General features: G+C 38.8%; 1 protein-coding gene and 1 non-coding gene across 2 annotated transcripts; both read right to left on the reverse strand.

Moving 5' to 3' along the window:
• Positions 1–233: 233 nt before the first annotated feature.
• On the reverse strand, positions 234–21,213 carry RIOK3 (RIO kinase 3). The gene is made up of 13 exons (XM_055559485.1): positions 20,994–21,213; positions 15,202–15,317; positions 14,432–14,577; positions 14,232–14,339; positions 13,936–14,045; positions 12,597–12,740; positions 11,812–11,939; positions 6,959–7,156; positions 5,561–5,720; positions 3,769–3,849; positions 3,591–3,680; positions 2,610–2,717; positions 234–1,879 (listed from the first exon to the last, which is right to left on the reverse strand). The coding sequence occupies exons 1-13, from the start codon at positions 21,054–21,056 to the stop codon at positions 1,772–1,774; spliced, it is 1,560 nt and encodes a 519-aa protein (XP_055415460.1). The 5' UTR covers positions 21,057–21,213; the 3' UTR covers positions 234–1,771.
• On the reverse strand, positions 4,922–4,993 carry TRNAC-GCA (transfer RNA cysteine (anticodon GCA)). The gene has a single exon. It is a non-coding gene; the product is annotated as a tRNA-Cys (tRNA).
• Positions 21,214–22,610: the final 1,397 nt, after the last annotated feature.

A 22,610-nucleotide genomic window follows, 5' to 3' on the forward strand; every position in this document is an offset into this window, starting at 1 on the left:
CCAATCAACATTTTCCACTGTGTGAAAAATTTACTCTCAGCTCTGCATGAGGGGAAAAACCTATTTGTAATGTGAAATAAGTCATTTAAAAGTGAAATCTATAGATGGGAAGTTGGGGGAGGGGGGGAACCGCTTAAAATAGCACTGCTGAATTTAAACAGGATGATTAATGTAACTCAATGCCAGGACCTATGTTAATATATGGAACAGGAAGAACACACACAAAGAACCAATTCTAAAATGATCTCTTCATTTTTAATTTCTTAAAAAGCATGTTCACAGCACACTCCAAGAATGCCACACAGCAGTAGTTCACTGCTACTGTCAAACGGAGTATGTCAGAAAACAAAACAAAACAAAATTTAATGGTTAATGGTTTTTAAAATTAGTTCTTTAAAACTTCTGTAAAGTCAATAATTCCCAGTCATTTAAATATTTGTTTCATAGTGGTAAACATTTCATGAAATGCAATGAGGAGCCCCAAATCACACTTCTCTGAAACACAATTAAAAGTTATACAACAGAAACAAAATAAATATTTTTCTAGAGAGAACGTATTTGGCATTTTAAAATAATCTTGCGTAACTAATGTTCAGATTTTACTTTCTACTATCATACAGAGTTTAGGTCTTCAGTGATTTCAATCTGATTCTAGTAATAGGAGGAACGATGCTGTTGTTCTGAATGAGCTTCAGTCTTAATAGAGTCCATGTATTTCATCTGCATTAAGAAGTGGCGCCCCCCCCCCCAAAAAAAAGAAGTGGCGCCCCAACAGTACTAAAAATTATTAAAAGCGAGATCAGGCAGTTTAAATTAGTTGGTGATCTGGTACCCAACTTGTTCTGTATGTACTTTTCATCCTTTGAGTATATAATCTTTCTAGGTAGCCTGCTTGCTATATTTCTTTAAAAATCAGTAAGTATACAGCTTGAGTGATGTGTAAACTGAATTTTGTTTCAATGACTTCAATAAAAATGTTAAACATGGTTGAAGATTCTACTCTGTCCTTCCAGATAATTTACATTTTCATTATAAATGCAGAGCGGCTGCAACATGAGTTACATCCTAACCATTTCACCTAAATGTAGAAAAGCTGGAAGTTAAATTTAAAAACTGTGGATAGTTGAGAAGTACTTATTTATCTCTTTCAGAAATTGATGATGCCTTTTCCTTGCATATGAGTGTGGGAAAAGAATTCAAGATGTACCAATAAAAAGCACTTTACTTCTTCTGTCAGCCATTCTCAAACCAAATTTCCATTTATGTCACCTACTAAAGAGAAGAAATTTCCCTTTAGAATCATGGTCACAATCTGGAAAAAGAATTAAGAAGTGCTAATTTTAGGCCATAAAATATTTAAGGAAAGATGCAACACAAAAGAGGGAGGTGAGAAAAGCCAAGTGTGTTGTAATAAATGTCTCCTTTGTAAACACATCTGTCCCTTCCTTCCATATTTGGAAGTGTTAAAAATTCTCATCAAAACATTTTATGCCACAAATCCTGTAAAATCAGGTTGATCTCAGCTAGATAACCTATAGCTGTTAAGAATTATATTACCCTATTCATATCATGAGAGGTAGTGACATTTTATTCTCTCAACGCTGAGCTAAAAATTCCACGCATCTGGTATATGGGTTACAAGGGCAAAAAAGCACAGAAGCACCATTGTACACGCCTCATGTTTTGATATTTCAAGTCACCCATAACTTCATTTGCCATTGGCAGCTGACAATCACCACTGTGTCAACACTGAAAGCAGTGGGCACTACTGCTATTCATCATATAAGACCGGTGGACCTCCATCATCTTTCAAAAATGAAGCAGCTTTCCTTCCATTCTTCTGAACATGATCTTCATTCATTTTCTCCAAAGCTTCTATCTATAAAATACATACATTGAATCCATTGGTCAAAATGCTACTTCACAGAAATCATGCTTGAGACTGAACTGGTATTTTTACTCTCCTAAAACAACATTCCTAATGACACTGGACTTGAATCAGAATTACAGTGTGTGACACAGATCACAGTGTGATACATATGTGTGTGTTTTCACTTGATTATGTTATCAGGATTGATGCTTAGTGTCTTTGTCAAGCTAACCACTGGCATCAGATAGGTCTTATGATATAATCTATACAGCTTTCAGGGAACAAGAAAAAGGAAATCCCAAAGTTGACTCAGCAGCAGCAACATCAAGTAACTGTCCTGAACTAAAGGCTAGATGTACCAACTTCCCGTCACTTCTATTCTGGCCTTAGACTCCAGCATGGCTTGGCCAAACTCAAGTCACAATGGGGCTTTCTGGAACAGATTCTACAATCATTCTCTGCTTTGGTAGGTTGTTGGGAATAATTAGTTGCTGTTTCACATTTCGGTTTTTGTTCAGTTTTGAGAGACCTTCCCTGGAGGAAGGTTTTTTTATGGTTCTGTAGATCCACTGGAATGACTGGGTATTTCCAAGGAAGGATCAAAAACATCTCAAGAAAAGAAAAATCTCTAATTTTGTTTCTGAGGGGATGAGAGGATGAACTCAGCTCTGGGTTTCATTATCTACTGCGTCCAGCTCCCCACTATCAGCGAGGTGAAAAACAGCCTTACAGCACTTACCTCAGCTAAGAAATCAGCTTCATTATCTGCCGAGATGTTTAAGCCTGAAACAGCATTGAAGAGTTCTCGTTCACCAAGGGCTTCCTTTACTCCTCCTTTCTGAAAAAACTAGTAAAGAAATATGAGAAAGTCAGCAGAGATATTAGCAAGGTTCTCTCAGAAACAGGAAACAGTGAACTTGTGAGACACTGGTGAACTCCCTCCATAATTTTTTAGCTACAGATGTTTCCAACTCAAATAAAACTGCGCTCAGGTTCTACTTGCTTACTGTCCTCTCACACATTCGGGCTGTCTTCTGGATTTAGTAATAAGTCTGTCATATTGCACCTTCTATGAGTGGTATATATAAAATTGCTTGGCATTGCTTTAAGTAGACACAAAATAATCACTAAATTTCATGAATTAAACTTTTCCAGTAAACTCAGACATTATTTCCAAAATGAAGTTGTTCTATCATATATAGAAAGAACATTTCTATCTGAATCTGTTGCTGATAATTCATTTCCTTTAGAAAATAGCAAACAGATGTGTCTCAACTCTGTGATGACTGAGTTTTACCTTCCCTTGTCTACTCACTCTGCCTCAGAGAAACAGTGTCCAGACTACACCACTAGGAAGACTCTTTTCTTAGTGTAGTAACAATGGCAGGAAGCATGCAGGGTTGCTATAGTTCTGCTTCCCTTAAAGCTCTGTGCATGGATTACATGTCTACTTGACGGCTTAAATGTTTAGAACCAAAATAAAGCTTACTCTCTCAGAAATTTAATTCATTGGCCCAAATGTGAGGCATGCAATCAAATTCCTGCAAAAAATGAAATCTGGCAAATCAATCTTTGTCTCTTTATCGTGAAAGCAAAGCAAAGAAGAACTAAACCCTTCCTTTAACTTCTAAGAACAGTGTCTTCTTATTGGTCTTAGGAGTCAGAAAAATATTTCAATCTACTACAGCCCACCCATAAAAAAGACAATTTACATTCCCACCTGTGAGACATTCCTACAGTCACGAAACAAGAACTCCAGGCCATGAGGGTGGGTTGGTTCTACAGACTGACTGACATCGATCAACCAGACCTATTTAAATACACAGCACAGTGATTTCTTTACAGTCAGTCATTTACATCAAGTCACTAAGTCTGAACATGAACAAAATGCTCCTCACCTTCCCAGCATGCCAGAGCATGTTGTACTCACTGAGGTCGGCGTGTACGAGCGTACATTCGTTATATAACTGCTGCATCAACTGTGAGGAGGCAGGACAGACATTTAGGACATGAGGAACCATTCTAAGTCACCCACACAATGAAAACATCTACACCAACCAATATTTTCCAGAAAGAGCAAAACCAGGGTAAAGAACTTAACTTCTTTTTTGTGCTACAGTCAAGGCTGTGCCTTTTTTTTTTTAACCTCAAGGAAGGATGGGAGAACAATGAAACAGTGGAAGAGATATGACACTCTACTTCCCTGCCCATGTGACAATAGTGCGATCAGGAGGCCAAAGGGCAGACCTGGATTCCCACGCATTTGAGAGAGCTGTGGTCACTCAACCAGGGGACCTAGGCTTACCCTTCATAAAAGGGCAAACATCCCACCGAGAGTTCCAAGGGGAACACACAACTCCAAGATAAAAAGTACTTCCTGCCAGACATGTGAAAAAGAGACAGTCTTCTAAATTAAGTGGTATTATATATTTTATATATATATATAATATTATACATACTATGGAGAAGGAAATGGCAACCCACTCCAGTGTTCTTGCCTGGACAATCTCAGGGATGGGGGAGCCTGGTGGGCTGCCGTCTATGGGGTCACACAGAGTCGGACACGACTGAAGCGACTTAGCAGCAGCATACATACTATATGACTCATGTGATCCCTAGCCTTAGAGAAATCAGCACTAATGTCTGTTTTCCAGCTTTAACAGAATCAAATATGAAGTTCATCACTACTTCATCTCTTCCCCAGCCACCCCATGGCCAAAAGAAACCAGAAAGGTAGGCTTGATTTTCATTGAATGTTTTCCTACTAAAGGCAGAGAAAACTGGACTAACTCTCTAGCCATATTTTAAAAAATTAATTTGTATAACATGTTCATATTCACATCAACTGCTGCATGACATGAGAGCTCCATGCACATACTGTGCTAAAAACATGTTTCTCCGATTCAGTTAAAAAAAAAAGTGAAGTGAAATCACTCAGTCATGTCTGACTCTCTGCAACCCCATGAACTGTAGCCTACCAGGCTCCCCCGTCCATGGGATTTTCCAGGCAAGAGTACTGGAGTGGGTTGCCATTTCCTTCTCCAAAGGATCTTCCCTACCCAGGGATCGAACCTGGGTCTCCTGCAGTGCAGGCAGACACTTTACCATCTGAGCCACCAGGGAAGTCTTAAACAGAGGCATAACAGTATCAGGAGCAGTTTCTTGAGCTAGAAGGATCCCAGACTGAATTTGGTTGCTGTCCCAAACCATAAATAGCTTCCTCAAGACTCCTGACATATGCCTTCTAATGCCTGCAAAGACGGATAAACCATGCCTCACCATCTTCTGATCATTACTTCCTTACACTGAGAGTGAATCTGCTTCCTTCTAAGTTCCCAACACTAATGGTATTTCCTTCACTGTTTCAAGAAGGCATACAAACTAACAAGGCACTGTATCTGGTAAATATAGTAACATCAAATTTTATTTAATGAAGTTTTATGAATAGCTTCTGGCTTCCATGTCACTAACACTGACCCTTCACTTGCTCCACTGGTCCATAATTTTTCTAAAAGAACTCAAAACACACGCATATTGATAGAAAGACCACTCTTCAATATTAACATTCCTTCACAAACTTCAGTTTGTCCTCGTTATAACGCCTTAAAATAGTCCTGTTAGGAATTTTTTTAGTTTGGAGGAAGCATTTTTAAAAATTGGTATCTGAATGCTCTGTACGGCACAACTTACATGAAGAGTTTGATAGTAGGCGTCTTTCATTTCTTCACTGCTGAGCTTTACTTCTTTCAATTTAGGGGCTGGAACTTGATCATGGCCAATAAAAGACATAACTAAAATGTGTTTCTTGAGTAGTACAACTGTTGGACAAGGAATTCCAGCTCTCTGCATCCTATACAGAAAGAAAGGATCAAGAAGGTAAAGATCAGTAGGAGAGAATATTTCATTTATTCAACAAATATCTAACGAGGTCCTGCAATGAGCTGTCACTGTGTTCCACTCTGGGGAATGCTGGAATACAAAGGCAGTATGACACAGCCTCTGTCCTCACAGAGCCTGTGGCCTGGTGAAAAACACAGATGAGTGAGGAGATGACGACAGCACAATGTGGCATGGGCACTGGCAGAGGCGCGGGTAGGCAGCATCGAGGAAGAAGCGGGCAGACAGAACCAGCCAGGCTCAAACTGTGGGGAGGCGTGCTGTGGAAGCTGCTGTGAGATGCAGAGGCATCAGAGTGCACAGTCCGTGTGTGTGTGTGTGTGTGTGTGTGTGTGTGTGTAAATCCACACAGTTGGATCTTGAGTGGGAGCAAGGACACGTGGGCTGAGCCCACAGAGAACGGCTGGCTCCACATCACAAAACAGCTTTGAACTTTACACTCAAGACTATGGGAGCTACGGGAAAATGTTAAGAAAGGCAATGATGAGACCTTAGTAATACAGAAAACAGCCTGCAGGGCAGAAAGGTCTCTTGGGAAATTATCCTAATTAGAAGTCCTACCAAATATAAGACTTGCAAATAATAAATATGGATAATTATGTTTGAAAACAAACAACTTTAGGAAAAGCAAACTAAAATTAAAAGCTTTTAATAGTTCAAATATAGGAAGGTTTGTAAATAAGAAAGATTATTAGTCAATTTCTTGGTTGACAAAACAATTTCCTTGATAAATTCTGCTTAGAGAATTGGGCAACAAGTCTAATAAATTAAAGCAAATGCAATCAGACTGGTAAAACCCTGCCCTGACCAAATTAACAAATATTAGATGGGATAAACCTTGCCTGAAACAAAAAAGGAAATTATTATTTATAATATGCCTAACTGGAAGCTGGAAAAGAGCATTTAGATATATGACAAAATATCTTTAGTAGAAAATGACTTAATTTCCCTCAAACTTTACTGAGGAAAAGAAAAAACAAAATGGATTTTTCACCCTATGAGTATGAATTCAGGTTATATGCATGGAAATGCTTTCTTATAGAAGCCCTCCTTAAATACTAGAATTTCAAGGCCTTTCATGCTTTCTACAAATGAATTTAAAAGAAAACATGGGTGTTTTTGCCAGGCTACTAGACTTAATACAAAGAGGTGATCACCCAAGATGACTTCCAGCACAATGATTTTCTTTACCTTGTAAGATTGTGCATTTCTTTTTCTGCCCACATGCGGATGATCTTACGCGGATTTAGTTTACTGAAGCGATCTTTAAACCTGAAATCATCTTTAATATATTTGTCACGATTCTTAAACTCATTAAGGGTTGTTTTAAATACCTTGATGGCACATTCTGTAGGTATAACTTTACTATCTTCCTTTCCATCCTCCATGCTAAGTGGAAGAAACAAACATTAGTCAGTGTCGGTTGCCAGGTAAAAAACAACTTCAAAATTAAAGATTTTATGACAAGAAAGTAGATCTATCTTCTTTGAGAATGGAAGCCTTGGGGTGTTTTGTTTTTTTAAGCCTCCACGTTTTAGAAGAAAACCTTAGCTTTTAGCTTTTTTAATAAGACACACTTTCAAATAAATTGTCAACGGTTTTCACAACCCATAATATAATCTTCATTTAATGACTATGGAATTAAACTTGAACAATGAGGACCTATACATTTGCCCAAAGTTTATTCAAATTTCCTTAATGATTTTCCTTTTTTTTTTTTTGGTACACTTTAAAATAGGCTGCAGTCTGCCTGGAGTCCATCTCCCTCCCCACAGCCAACCCCACAACACAGACTGTCCACTCTCACTTTCCAAACACACACCAGCAGTCTCCTATTCTTCATCTTCATCACCTGTCAGTCTGACCAAAGTCATCTCTCAACTATCACCACAACTTTTTAACTGATCTGTTTCTTCTCTTGCCTGACTAGAGTTCATTTTCCACACAGCAATCTGAGTAATCCTTTGAAAATGAGACTCGAATCTGAGCTTTGGTTCCCACTGCACTGAAAAAGCAGACTCCTTACCCTGGCTTACAGAGTGTTGCCTGATCCACCCTTTGCTTCTCCAGCCTTCTGGCTCCTCCTCACACACTACACTCCAGGGACACTGCTTTCTTAGTCTCCCAAAGATACCAAGCTTACACCTGTCTGAAGGCATTAGCACTAGCTGTTCTTTAGTCTGAAACGTTCTTCCTTCTGATATGTGATACTGAATCCAGGTGTGTCATTCAAATCCAGGTTTAAATGTCACTTCATCAGAGGTTTCCCAGTCCTACTGATAAAAAGCAGTCACCCAGTCACTATGACATCACCCTGTTTTATCCATTTGCATGGCACTTATCTGACAGTTTTGGGAGGGGATTGGAGGAAGGGGTGAGAAGGAAGTACAGTCTATGAAAGCAGGGACCTCCCTTGTACCAGTCACTGCTATAGCCCCAGTACACAGAAGATGCCTGGAACATGGGAGCTGCATAAATACTCGGTGAATGAACAAACCAGTTTTCAGTGAGACAGAATAGCGACTCTCTCCAAGGAAGAAATGATAATTTAAAGATGTTATAGACATCTCTGGATTTTGAGATAAGTTCTCTGTCATTGAAATAATTTAACCATAGGTAGATGAGGCCCTATCAAAAATACCACTGAGGAGATTCCTCACTTGCAAGGTCTCCAGGATAGAATCTAATTTATAAGATTCATCTTGTCCTTCTCCTACTAAAAAAAGCTTCCATATTTCTCGGTAAATTACACAACCTTCTGCCGAGCTCTTAAGGTTCTCCTTACCAATTTCTGGTTTGCGTACACAATTTTATATCTTATTACCTTTAAATATGTAACTTCTAATTTTCTCACTGTCTAATCCCATTGTCTAAATTTCAATCCGTCCATTTTCAGCACTCCCTCCTCCACTTTTTTTTTTTAAGAATTAAACTTTACAAATAAAGGTGAAATTTCCTTTGATTACCATCTGTGGTAGTTAAGTTTCATTCCCCATTTCAACTCTTGAGAGACAATCATGATCATGAATAGTACTTTTCTAATCTTTTAAAAAGGATACATACGTATGTATTAAAAAAAAAAACAACCTATGTATGTTACATTCTGTATAAATTTTACCAGTTCTTACTGTAATGTCCTCCTCTTGGAATATATCATAAGCTCTTTGAGAGTAGAAAACATGTTATACACTTATTTCCTGAAAAAATCTAGCACATGTTACTATTCAAATAACTGTTGATTACTTGGTCAATGTGAGCATGACAGAACCCAGAAGAGCTCTGTAGCAGGCAGGACCTAAAAGGGTCCCCAAGATCCCAGTCCCTGGTGTACACGCCTGTATAAGCCCCTCCCTTGAGTAGATTACACTACAGTAAAAGTGATGGTACAGTCATTGCCAGGATTATCTTCCATCCTTTAAGACTCAGTCTTAGTAGACCCAAGGCAGAGAGTTTCCTGATTATTCTGAGATGCAACCTGCTGTACAAAAGGCTTCATGACTAGAACGTACAGGGGCCTCTAGGAGCTCAGAGCAGTCCCTGGCTGGCAGGCAACCAGAAGGTGGAGACCTCTGTCCTACAGTCACAAGGAACTGAACTGCGCCTAAGGAAGACGACCTCATGCTCCGGTAAGGGACAGAGCCCAGCTGACATGCAAGACTGCAGTCCTGGGAGACCCTGAGCAGAGAACCCAGCTAAGTCGTGCCTGCCTGAACTTCTGATCAACAGGAACCGTAAGATAATACATAGGTGTTGTTTTAAGTTGCTATATCTGTGGTAATCTGTTATGCAGCAGAGGAAACTAACTTACACTTTAAAATATATTTACTCTCAGCTGTTGAAAACCAAATGCTCTCTAGCTTTACTAACTTACAAATGCCAAAGTATAGATTATAATACCAATTCCACCATAAGCAAAGGGAGCCCACTTGTTCTATCAAAGGATCATTAAGTTGAACAGAAAATGGACAAAGAATAAACAAGGAAAATGGCAAGAAAAAGAAACCCAAGTGGCCAATACATGTGAAAAAAAAAAATACAACCTAATCATAACTAAATAAATGCATACCAAAACACTAAAGAGGTACTTACCATCTTTTACTCTGAGAAAAAAATATTAAGTTTGATAAGACTAGGCACTGATGAGGATGAGGGAAACAGGTTCACACTGCTTACTGGTGGTGGCATAAACTGGTTAACTGTCTCATTGGGCAATTTGGCAACACCTACTGACATTCAAAATTGTGCAACCTGCAGATCTAACTAGCTCATAGGGAAAAGTGTATTTGCCTCACTTTTAAGAAATAAACAAATTTAAGATTTCTGGCCTTTGGTGTGACACGTAAGAAGAAAAAGTTATAAAGAATTTTTAATGAATAACAGAAATCAAGAAACATTGATTGCTATAACAGCCAGCTCAGCGGGCCAAACAGTGAGCAAAATCTGGTACTCTCCCTTCAGTAAGGCCTTCCACTGTTTAACAGAAAGGGGAAAAATGCATGTAGTCTTTGCCCCAGCAATTCCAAATGTTAGGAATTTAGCTTAAGGATTTATTTGCAAAAGTACACCAAAGCTTATGTACAAAGATATTCCTGTATATTCGTAGAGTGGAATGTTCTACTATAAAAATGGTATGATATAAACCAGTAAAATAGAAGGACTTGAGATATATTAATTGAAAAAAAAAAAAAGATGCTGAATGCAGCATATAAACAAAAATAAGAAATACATGCATAAAAACTTCTAGAAGACTAAACACTATTAATAGTGGTAACCTTTAGAGGAAAAACCTGTGGGGCCACAGCTGGTAAGATGAAGGCTACTTTCATTTTAGTCCTTTTTATACTGTTTAATTTTTATTGTGAGGAACTTTTCATTTTAAAATAATTTGTGCCATTAAGTTATGTTTGCCTGATCTCAGGGAACCCTCAGTTGAAATTTGGAAAGAGGGCAACAGAGCTTAGAGTAAAAAAAAAAAAAAAGTTTATTAAGATTAATTTATACCAGGTATAATCAAATACGATCTCAATCACCCCAATTAAAATCCTATGAAGGGTCAGTTTTCAAGTAAGTTTAGTAGACTGCTCCAGATCACACTGCTTAAAAAATGTTGAGTCATTTAAACCTAACATTCATTTTTATCCCTTTCATTTTGGAACTTAGTATAATTCAATACATGATTATATGTGTATGTCTCATCTAGAAAGGGACACAAGTTAAATAAGAAAACCAAAGGCAAGTACTTGAGAAGTAATTGTTTGAATCCCTTCAAGTATATAACAAATACCTTCTAAAGCTAAAAATAACTAGAATAATCTGTAATCTATTTTAACATTTTTGTTTATAAACACTGCTAACATAAAGGATTAGCTGAGCTAGTAAGCCTTGCTGAACTAGTAAGACTTCAAAGCTAAGTAACCAGATGACATCATATTCCTGGTTTGCACATTCTCTCTACAGGCTCCACGTTTAAAATGTTTTCTCTTCCTCATGCCATCCTTTACTCAACTAAGATCTTGTAACAAAAGTAAAGTGGGTAGGATCTAAAATGACAAAAAAGCTTTAAAGACATTTCTTTAAGTGTAACTCTCCCAACTTGGTATCAGAGTCCCATAGAGAAAAGTTTTGAATCAAACTCAGGTTCAAATTTTGCTATGCCACTATAGCTGCCTGTGTGATATAGAACAATTACAATAATATGAAAAATAATACGTTCATAGAAAAAAGACTGGAGGAGTCTACACAAAATTATTACTGGTTCTCTCTTGATGGTAGAATTGGGATGACTTTTTTTTTTTTTTGGCCACACGGCGAGGCTTGCAAAATCTCAGTCCCCCAGATCAGGGACTGAACCTAGGCCACAGCAGTGAAAGTATTGAATCCTAACCACTAGACCACTAGGGAACTCCCTTGATTGTGTTTTTCTTTTTATGTCCCTATACTGCTAAGACTTCCTAAAATAAAACTTTAAATTTTGATCTTATGTAAATTCAGAACAAGGGACTAAGCTTTGGTTTATATTACGGTACTGTTTTCTGCTCATTTACCTCCCTCCATATGCATGAAAGACAACAGATTCCTTTCCTGTACTAATACAGCCAGTGATTGTCTCCAACATTCCAGAGTTGACCATTTTATACATAAGTAAACGTGTCTTAGGATCAACTGCTTTTTCCTGCAAAAGATAAAGTGCTGTAAGTGAAAATGACTGGTAATCACAAAACATTTTCTGAACCATTTCTAATATCTAACATTCAAAATATATACTTTTTAAAACTTATTGTTCATTTACTTAGATGTATATATAACAGGCTCTTAAAAGAGGACTGTTAAGATACCATCCATTCCTATAACTCTACTGTCTCTGAAAGTGAATATCTAAAAGAACTACTAAAAATCAGATTCTAGCTTAGTCAAAGTTTTATCTCTAAACTTTAAATAGCTCTCCTGATGTACCTACCATTAGTTTGTTTTTCTAAAAGTTTAAAAATTATTCTCAAGATACTAGACACTAACTTCATTAATGTAAAACATTATAAACTATTATGTTATTATAAATATATCATGACAGAAAACAATTTCTCATATGCAATGAAAGCAACATAGTCCAAATTAATTATGACCACTGAAAGGCTAGTCTTGAGCAACTGATTAATAACCACTACATGAAATCTGAAAGTCAAATGGCAAGGCTACTTGGGTTTTATTCACATCTTTGATTTGAAAAGTCAATCTCATGAAAAAATATCAAACATGAACTTTTGTCTTGTTTTTCCCTCCAAACGTGAAGTTTTCCAATGTGAATCTTTCCACTGAACGTAAGAATACTTACTGCAGTGGAATGCTCCTTTTTCTCATGGAGGCGGGCACTTCGACGTTCTTCTGAGTAGGCATGTCGTTTTAAAGCATTGAAAACATGGTTTGATAGTTTTAAGTCCATTCCAATTCCATCTCCTACCTGAAACCCAGGTGCAAACTGCCAAAATGAAAAAAAAAATCAGTATCTGAATACTTTAACATGGGACACAGAAAAAGTTTTACTTGGATTAGGTTACCTACTCAATAGACCATGCTATGAAAGCAGAATCCATAGACATTACAGAGGAAAAACCAAAATAACTCACCAGTGAGCTCAACAGAAAGGGAAACAAGGCTTTTTAAAGAAATTTCATCCCAAAGGAAGGGAGGGTTTATTTTATGCATAGAAAACATCCAAACACATCTAAAAACTAAGGTATTTTAGCATATGCTCTGAACTTTGCTTTTATATCAAAGGATATATTATATTTTGAAATCACACCAAGTCTTACCAAAAAAAAAAAAAAGAACAATTTCACAGTCAATTATTTTTGAAGAGTAGGGTAAAATAGCAAGCTATGCTCACACCATGACAGTTAAGTCTAATATGGAAGCCACTAGCCACATGTGGATATTTACATTTAAATTATTAAAATAAAATTAAAAATTCAGTTCCTCAGTTGTACCAAATTTCAAGTACTCAGCTGTCAAATATGGCTATCCTATTAGACAGCACTGGTACACACAGTGTGTGGTATTATCACAAAAAATTATACTGGACAGAGTTGTTCTAGAGTCAGATCTAGATTATTTCTAGAATTTAATAATATGTTTACTTAACAAGTATTTGTTCTGAAGTCTAAATGTTTTATGTTTACCATGATATTTATGAAGGAGGAAAAAAATGCCATTTCTCTTTTTCTATTTTTCGAAAATCACATTTTGTTTCTGATTTTGCAGGGGTAGGCACAAGATAAAAAATTTAAAAATTATAACAGGGTATACAGTGGGAAGTATTTCCACCACCCATTGTTATCCTTCAGTCACCACTGTTATGTTTCTCAGGTATTTCATGGAAAACTGAGATACTGAAAAATGCTACTTTCATAAGAACAGTTACTTAATTTTAGAATCAATGTAAATCAAACTAGTTTTCTTAATATTGTTGGAGAATTTTATTCTGAGGTACAATATATTCTCATCAGTGGCTGAGTTTCCATGGTTTTGATGTACTGTCTTCTAAAATATCTCTAGAAAGGATGAAGGATATTTTTAGAAACTTAAGATAGTGTATTTAGAATCCTATGTTTTTAACTTATCCTAATAAAACTTTAGGATATTTATGATTCAGAGGAATCCTTTCTGTAACTTACATTTTCCATTCTGGCTGTGTTCTTTCTCCCACATACTACTTCATCGTGTTTGGTGGTGATGTCTTTTCCTTTTCCAATAAAGCCCTTTTTGGGAGTAGGAACTGGTTTTGCTAAAGGTGATTAAAACAAGTCAAGTATGTAAAAATAGCAGAGACTAAATTGCTGCATTCATTATTGTCTGAAAAAGATACCTGAATCTAATAGTAAAGCACCAAACGAGAGTCAAAGATAAATATACAATACTTAATCCTCCTGTCTCCCCATTCTATGCCCCCAGAAGGTCAAAGCCCTGATACCTGGTCTGTAGGGGTCATCACGAGTGTCCTGCCAGTCAACCTCATCTTCAGAGCTATCACTGTCTTCGTAAGGATGCACTTTTCGATAATTTTCAAAGGAAATGCAAACTTAAAAGGCAAAAACAGTGGAAGATTTATTTAGGGCCCATTACAGGCATTTCCTACCACCCAATGGGGTTGTCACAATAAGGTCATAGTACCTTTGCTATCTCCATTGAATTTTTTTTCTTCACGCCTAAGCTGGGCATCATATTCTCTGTCAAACTCCATCTGTAGCATCTGAGCCAGCATTAGGTCGCTGGAAGTGTCAATGTTTTCTCCAGTAATAAATGGTCCTTCAGCAACACTATTCAAAATAAGGCAATATAGACTAATATAATGTGCTGGTGTAAACAGATGCTACCAATTATGGATGAGATGTGCCTTTTCAGTGTTAACACTGTACTGAAGCAACAATGGAGGAACTTTACCAAACCCTTCACCCTCTCCTGCCCAGCTGCCCTCTGATCAACAGCAGGCACCTGTGAGAGCACCGAACAGGATTAAGGGAGCTTTAAGAAACAGAAAGCTAAAGGGCCTATCATAAGAACCAAGCAGACCCCAAATTCATTTGTTCTGTATTCTGATCAGAGGAGGGATGATGTATATACGGAAAGATAAACTACAAACACTTAGTCAAAACTGTTAATCTATTTGATTATTATTTGTTAATCTATTTGATAACAAAGTTCAACTATTGCAGTAACTGAAACTCAGAGAAACTGAGCGGTTTGCCCAAGATAATACTGAAAACTAGTCACAAAATTGGGACTAAAACCCAAGTATCAGTGAACTCCCAAAATGGTGCTCCTTCTATTGCACTGCTTTTCTAAATCTCTGACTCATCTGTCATGACAATCACTAATCAAATCCTAAGACTTGGCTATGGTCAGTTGCTAGATCAAATAGATTCTTTGTGACTTTTACTTACGTAACTTCAGGAAAAGCGGCAGCTTCTTCTTCTAACTGCAATTCTTTAGCCAACTGCTCACTCATTACATCAGACAAAGAACAAGATATTGTATTTTGAGGGGTAGCCCATGGACACTATTAAAAAAAAAAAAAAAAAAGGCAATTCAAAATAATGAAATTAAAGTGACTTCCAAACTTGGAAATAAGGTATCTTTTGAGAATTAGAGGAGTTAAATAAACTCAAAAGGAATGTTTAGTTTTTTGCAGAAATCATCTTGAAGGTAAAAATAGCTCCTAGCTCAGATCTAATCAAAGACACACCTAGACTATGACAGCCAAGAGCACTTTCCAGCCTGCTTGGTGGGAATGTCCTTATAGTGGAGGGGAGCCCAGGCTACGCCAGCATCACCTGACTAGCCACTGAGTTCATGTGATGCCCCTTGTTCTGATATCATGCTCACCAAGCAACTTATACTTTGCTCACCTTCCACTTATAATTTGGCTTCCTGGGTAGATTCTGTTAGAGGAACAGGCTATACCAACTACCACAATTCAAAGCCCACTTAGAAGTTACACTTCCTTCTAATTTAAGGAGTAAGTCTTCAACAAGTAAATAGTGTACAGCAGCCCCTTTCAAGATAACCTGGGATACGCTAAAACAAAAAAAAAAAACTCAGCAGTGACAAACAATGAACCCTATACTTCTGAACTTTAGAAATTGAGAGGTGGATTCTTGAAACAATATTACTAGAGCAAAGCAGTATTCTGTGAGACTCTTCAAGAATAGCTGGCCGGTCAGCCCTCCTCAATGGCATCACCATCTAAGCCCTCCTGCAATGTGTATAAACCGCAGCTTTACTTCACAATTGCTAATTTTTGAGGAGAGAAGCTTCACTGAGCAGCAGCAAATGACTCCATCTGCTAGTCCAGTGATTAAGACCATTAATACTAATAAGAGGTCTAAGTATCTCCTGAACTGGTTCTCTATCCCCTTTCCGAGGTGTCATCCTCCCATCACTGGGTTACTTACTGTAAGAGCCTCCTTAACTGCCTTCTGTTTGCTTCCACTCTCCACACCACAACACAACGGTTTTTCTAAAATGTAGATTTGACTGGCTCAGTTTCCTTATTAAAGTTCTTTTATTGCTTTAATGTTTCCCACTGCCTTCAAGATAAAGTCCAAACATTTCTTAACCACTACCACTCTTCAGAGTCTAATTTAGAATAGCATGTGATGGTAAGTGTTTTAGCCAGAGTCCAGCATAGGGCTTCAGACCTAAAGAGACATTCGAGTTCTTTACTGAATAGGCATCAAAAGGAAACCCGGGGATATGTCAAGGAACTGCCAGGGTGTCCCTAGGCTGGAGAGGTCTGATTTCTTTCTACACCACTAGTAGGTTAAAGTCCTCCTCTCCACCGAGCGGTCAGCCCCTCTGCCCACCCACTTCTCAGGCTTCTAGTCTCTAGCTAGCAGTCAATTAATTCTCCTAAGACATTAAAACATCTGTGGACAATCTCTCAAAGAGAGGTAAATAATGAAAGGCAGTCACTGTGTTATTTTGGAGGCAGAGATTTACCTGCTTCCAAGACAGACTGAATGGGAAAGGGAAACATGCAGAGACTGAGAGCACCAACAAGACACCAGGACTGCTCGGTCCTGTGGACCGCGCTCCTAGGAGCCTGAGGCTCTAGAGCTGGACTGCTCTGTACCCCTGCTGGCCAGCTCAGCTGGGCCACCTCACACTGAGGTGACTTCCTTGGGTGGAGTAAATAAGTAAAGATTTCTGAAAGTCTGCCAACTTCCATACTTTGAAATCACATCTTCAAACCAGTAGCCCAAAATCCCTCCTTAAAATGTTCCAGGCTGTGAGGGACAGCTTCCAGGCATGGTAGCTCTCCACAGGCTCAAGTGGTCACCATCCTGAGGGGGGCTTAGAAAAGGCACTGGGGCCCCTTCTCCAAATGGGCACCATGGGGTGAATGGAGGGGAATCTTCTTTTGTCATATTGCAATTCTTCAGGAAGTCGTCGGCTCCCTCTGTCAAATGTTTAAGGAGATAAGAGTAAAAGGCCCTTGTTCTACTCAAGCAGTCCGACATCATTTCCCACTACTGCTTTCAACAAATTAAACTCACCAGGGCATCAAGATCTGATGGGAAACTCCAACCACTTCCAGTTAGTTATTCTGCTTTAAGTTACATCTACCAAGCCCATCATTAGCTCCCTGACTCCTGTTCGCTGAGGACCCCTGACCTACCCTGTTTTCCTCTCCTGGGAAACTGCAACCACTGAACGCAGCAACGTGGGGTCTTCACAGCTGCCATCCTCCCACACCTGCTGGCTGCAGATGGGAGGGAAATCATTCCCCCTTTCTTCTACTCTTCAAGATGCATCACAAGCTGCCCATCCCGCTTTTTGTTTCTTTTTAAAAGATTTTACTGCACACAACTATAGGGAAAGAATCAACTTAAAAACAAAAAAACAAAAAAAACAACAGCAAACACAAAGGAGGTACATAATAACAAAAATTCTGTCCTCAACTTGAAGCCAGTCAAGGGAACCATAACTTACAGGAAAGTTCCTTTTCAGTTCATGCAGCTGGAAGACATAATCTAGGCAAAATATTTAAGTGGGTAATTTTACTACTCAAAACAAGGATTTCTGCAAAATCTGATCTGAGCCTACACAACAACACCAATTTTTTTTTTTCACTTTCAATTTTAGAGTATTTTTACAGTAACCAAAAAAAAAAAACCACCAAGATTGTAGAGTCGCCAGATTCCCTATACCCAGCATCCCCGTGTAAATACTGTACATGTGTCACAATTAATGAGCTCAATTAATTAAATTGAGCTCATTAATTAAAGCCCATACTTCATTCAGATTTCCTTAGCTTCCCCCTAATGTCTCTATTCTATTCCAGAATACCATCCAAGATACCACATAACATTTAGTCATCATGGACCTTAGGTTCTTCTTGGCTGTGAGTTTCTCAGACTTTCCTTGTTTTTGGTGACCTTAACGGTTCTGAGGAGTACCACTAATCCACTTGTTACAGCTCTTTCCAACAGAGCTACACACTTCCTCACTTTTGCCTACAGTATGTCCATTCTCCCTTCTTGGAATATTCCCTAAAATTCATTGCTCATAACAGCAGCTCGGCATTTTGTAACTGGGGACCCCCAAGTCCCTTTTGGGGTGTCTAAGAGGTCAAAATCATTTTCATAATAGTTCTAAAAAAGTTTCCACTCTCATTCTCTCAAGAGTGTAGAGTCTTCCAGAGTCTGTATCGGATATGATGGCTGCACTCTGGTGGCTACTAGAATGAGTGCCTGTAAACTGTGTCCTCCAAAAACTTCAAAGGTAGTGGGTTTAGAATATGAATGTGAATTTTAACTACTATATATAGGATGGTCCTGCTCTACAGCACAGGGAACTATAGTCGATATCCTGTGATAAACCATAATGGAAAAGAACATAAAACAGAAGCATGTATATGTATAACTGAATCATTTTGCTGTACAGCAGAGCTTAAACACAACACTGTAAATCAACTATACTTGAACAACATTTTTTTAATGTGCATTTTTAAAGATTAACTCAGTTTGTTCTCAGTGTCTACCGTGCTATTACCCATCTGCAATTATGCCTGCTAAAATCTACGTATTTGTAAGGATGGATTTTCTTCATATATTTCAACTGATACATACTGCAACGGACTGAAGAAAAACGAGCTATGAAAATCCAGCTGTCTTCTACAAAGTTACTACATTAAAGAGATTTGCAAAAAACCAAAATACTACTTCACTAACTTTTCATTTTGGAAAACAGCTTTTTTTTTTGGTAAAACATAAAAATATTATTTATATAAACATCATGATTTATATCACTTAATAAAGTTTTTCAATATCTGTTTGAATTTCTGATATGACAAATATCAATCGATATAACCAATATAAACAGAAGTTCTTGGAGTTCTCAATGGTTTTTAAGAGTATAAAGAAGTCCTGATGGAAATGTTTTGAGAATCATTAGCCTTTAACATTCTTTCAATTTTCCAAGGTTTTCCTCAAATCTCCACTTACTCCACACAGGTTTCTATAATCACTTCCATCTTCCAGGAGGTTAGAGAAGGAAATGATACTTGCAGAGTGATACCTGCAGTGTATTTCTATTGTTTCCCCCATGAAAATGCTGTCTTCTCAACAGAACATCAGTAAACCCCAAGATGATCTTTTATTGCAAGATGAAAATGAAGTTTTATAGTTCTGATGATGCACACTTAAATGAAAACATGACAGATGTCAAATATTTTATTATTGAATTAGTTTTGGAAGTGAAGTTTGTTCTGAGCTTAGGTATTCTGAGCAAAGTTTGTCTCATCTGACATTTTTACAAGCTTTACAAGCTTACCTGGAGAAATTTAACATGTATAGTATATATTTATTAGTGTCTTTCTAATGATTTGTTCTTTTACATCTACTGATCTTGACCTTGTAAACAAAGCTTTGACAGGAAAAAAATAAACAATGTAACAGACAGATGTAATCCCATTTGCCAATTAAATATCCTAGATTCTCCTTATGGTTGTATGAGAACTTTTATAAAAATTTCCTTTACAGTACTTAACAGCTCATACTTCCCCCACTTTATGTTAAGACCTGGTATGAAGATCTGATAAGATTAATGAGTGATCCTTTAAATGGAACAAATGTTCTGTTGTGTGAATATGTAAAGAAGTCGGTGAAATGGGTAAAGGTGGTCAAAAGATAGAAACTTCTAGTTAACAAAATAAATAAGGCATGAAATGTACTATACAGAATGATAATTAATCTGTTAATAATGCTGTATTGTATATGTGAAAGTTGCTAACAAAGTAAATCTTAAAAGTTCTCATCACAAGAAACAAAATGTAATCCTGAATGCTAAATAGGCTTACTGTGGGGAGCATTTTGCAATATATACATGTATCATTATGTTGTACATTATGTTGTACACCTTAAATTAATATGTTGGTAAACGTCCATTTTATTTTAAAAAATGAACAATTAGGAAGCTAAAAAAGTTAGATTCCTTCACAACTTTAATTTGAGGAACACAAAAATCTCAATTCTGCTTTCAAGAAAACCCTCCATAAAGTGGCAGAAGAATCTTTTCATCCTTCTAATGAAAGTATCATGAAAAGCAGCACCCCGAAATCAGAAACCAGATGTTAAATGAGCACTTCAGTTGGCCATTACAGGAAAAAGCATAAACGTTAAAACTCAGACATAAGCATCTTACAGTTTGTAAACACTTGAGTATTAGCCTGGAGGAGAGGAAGTGTGCGCCTGGACTTATCTCCTAAACTTACTACTTCAAAAACAACAAACTGCCCAAGTAGGATGAGCACGCTTGACAAGTTAAGGAAACAGCTTCCTCAACCACCTTTCTGTCTGGGTTTCTGTGAATAATTGGGCTGACTCATTTGGCTGGAGAAAAACAAGTTCGTGCTTGCCTTCCCTCAAACGTCAGCATCTCTAAGCGAGTCCCGCCCAAATACATGCTACGGGGGTTCAGAAACCAAGGTGCAGAACCAGACGGAGACTCCAAACCGGGGTGGCCTTTGGTAGCCTGTGCCCCTTCCCTGCCTCTCTCTCCCCGACACCCGCAGCCCCGCCACCCGTCCTCCTTTTCCCAGGAGGTTCGTATTCAGCCCCAAACTCCCCAAGTCGCCTGGGGAGCCGCTTGGGCGCCTGCCATCCTCTCCCGGTCCTCCGAGAGGACCAGTCAGGAGGCTACGGCAGGTGCGTCAGCCCCGAATGCCACTCACCTTGTTGGGTCCCCAGGCCGCTGCTGGCCCGGGCTCAGGGGATGCCACTCTGACCAGATCCATGTAGGGGAAGAAGTCAGCGACGAGAACAGAGCAAAGAGGTGGCAGGATTGGGAAGCAGCTCCGCCGAGGAGACAGGCGGCGGGGCTGGGACGGCAGGGTGCTGGTGCCGAAGCTCAGATGATAGATGGCGGCGGCAGCGGCCGCGTCCGGAACTAGACCGCTTCTCTTCCGCCTTTTACGCTGGTACGCTCGCTTCCGATTGGCCGCCTACGGAGCTCCGCGTTAGGTCACCTTTCTCCGCTCCAGAGGACCGCACTTCCGGTCGCTGCCCTGGCCGGAGGCTGGTGGTCACTGTCACTCTTTACTAGCAGGGCAGCTGCCGGGTGTGGCTTCCTCTGGTCAGGCTCTACGATGACCCTGAACCACCTCTTTGGCTGCGCGAGAGGGCAGCTGGATCAAGTTAAACGGAATCAGAGTGCGTGGACTGTAAATAAACAAGCAGAACAGACTCTCTGTTCATTCATTATTTCCCGGAGTGGATTCTAAAGTAGGATGAGATGGGAGACAGAAAATGGCAGGTTTAGAGAACGGAGATTGAAGGAAACGGTCGGGTTTTGTTTTTATTACAGTTGTCGGTAGGAGGCGGGGCGAGGAGTGTGAAATTTTGTAAAATGTATTATGTAACATGGAGCAAAAATAGGATTGCGTAATAAACGTTTTGGTTCAGCTTTTCATAATGTGACCGGAAAAATCCGGAATAGGTAAATCTATGAAGACAGAAATCAAACTGGTAGTTGCCAGGGAACAGGGTTGGGAGGAGGCAAACGAGGAGTGATTGGTTAAGGGGTAAAGGGTTTTCTTTTGGGTGATGAAGCGGTTTTGGAACTTGTTATCGTTGATCGTTGGACAGTATTGTGAATCTGTTCAATGCCACTGAATTTTACACTTTGAAATGGTTACACTTTACCTCAGAGAAAGAATGTGTGAACGAACCGTTTAAGTGTTTTAGGGGTAAAGCAGATACTGGCTATTCTCAGATCAGAGGAAACCACAGCGAAACAGTGGTGAGGACGAGGTCGGGAAGCTTAAGGGAGCAGGGTAAAATGCCAGGATGTTAGATGGGTGATCCACGTGGACCTTGAAATTACCCAGCAAGACGGCAGGGCTTGGGGTGGAATGGAAGAGTTTGAGTAGGTGCTGGTCTTCAGAAAATGTGCAGATTGTAACCCAGAAAGGTCGGTAGATGCTCTGCTTGGGAATCTTAGGGACAGGCAGAGATGACAGAGGACAGCCTTATAGCAGGAGTCACGTTTTGGTAGATGCGCTGGACAAAGCAAGGCGTGCCAGCTGGCTCCCCTGTCTTGCACACCAGACAGAAATGAATAGTCTCAGAGGACAACTCAGCCTTTACTTCAGACAGGGAAGAGAGAGGGCAGGCTGTGGGGACAAGGGGCAGTTTCTTTATCCTGAGTTGGAATTCCAGGTTAGAACAGAGTTTGTGAGTTAACAATCTTAATGGTTGTGTCTCAACAGTTAAGGTATATACTTGATGCCATTAACTATGTGCTCCTTAAAAGGGAAGATAGAAATTTACAATATTTACAACTTATATTT

Source organism: Bubalus kerabau, chromosome 21, assembly GCF_029407905.1.
Source record: "Bubalus kerabau isolate K-KA32 ecotype Philippines breed swamp buffalo chromosome 21, PCC_UOA_SB_1v2, whole genome shotgun sequence".
Lineage (NCBI taxonomy): Eukaryota > Metazoa > Chordata > Mammalia > Artiodactyla > Bovidae > Bubalus > Bubalus kerabau.

Coding starts and splice junctions, on each gene's coding strand:
- RIOK3 (XM_055559485.1), bottom strand. CDS start 21,056: ATGGATCTGGTCAGAGTGGCATCCCCTGAGCCCGGGCCAGCAGCGGCC. Junction 7,157..11,811: donor TTTCATGCATATGGAGGGAG/GTAAATGAGCAG, acceptor TCTTCCACTTAG/CATGGAGGATGGAAAGGAAG. Junction 5,721..6,958: donor GAAATGCACAATCTTACAAG/GTAAAGAAAATC, acceptor CTTTCTGTATAG/GATGCAGAGAGCTGGAATTC.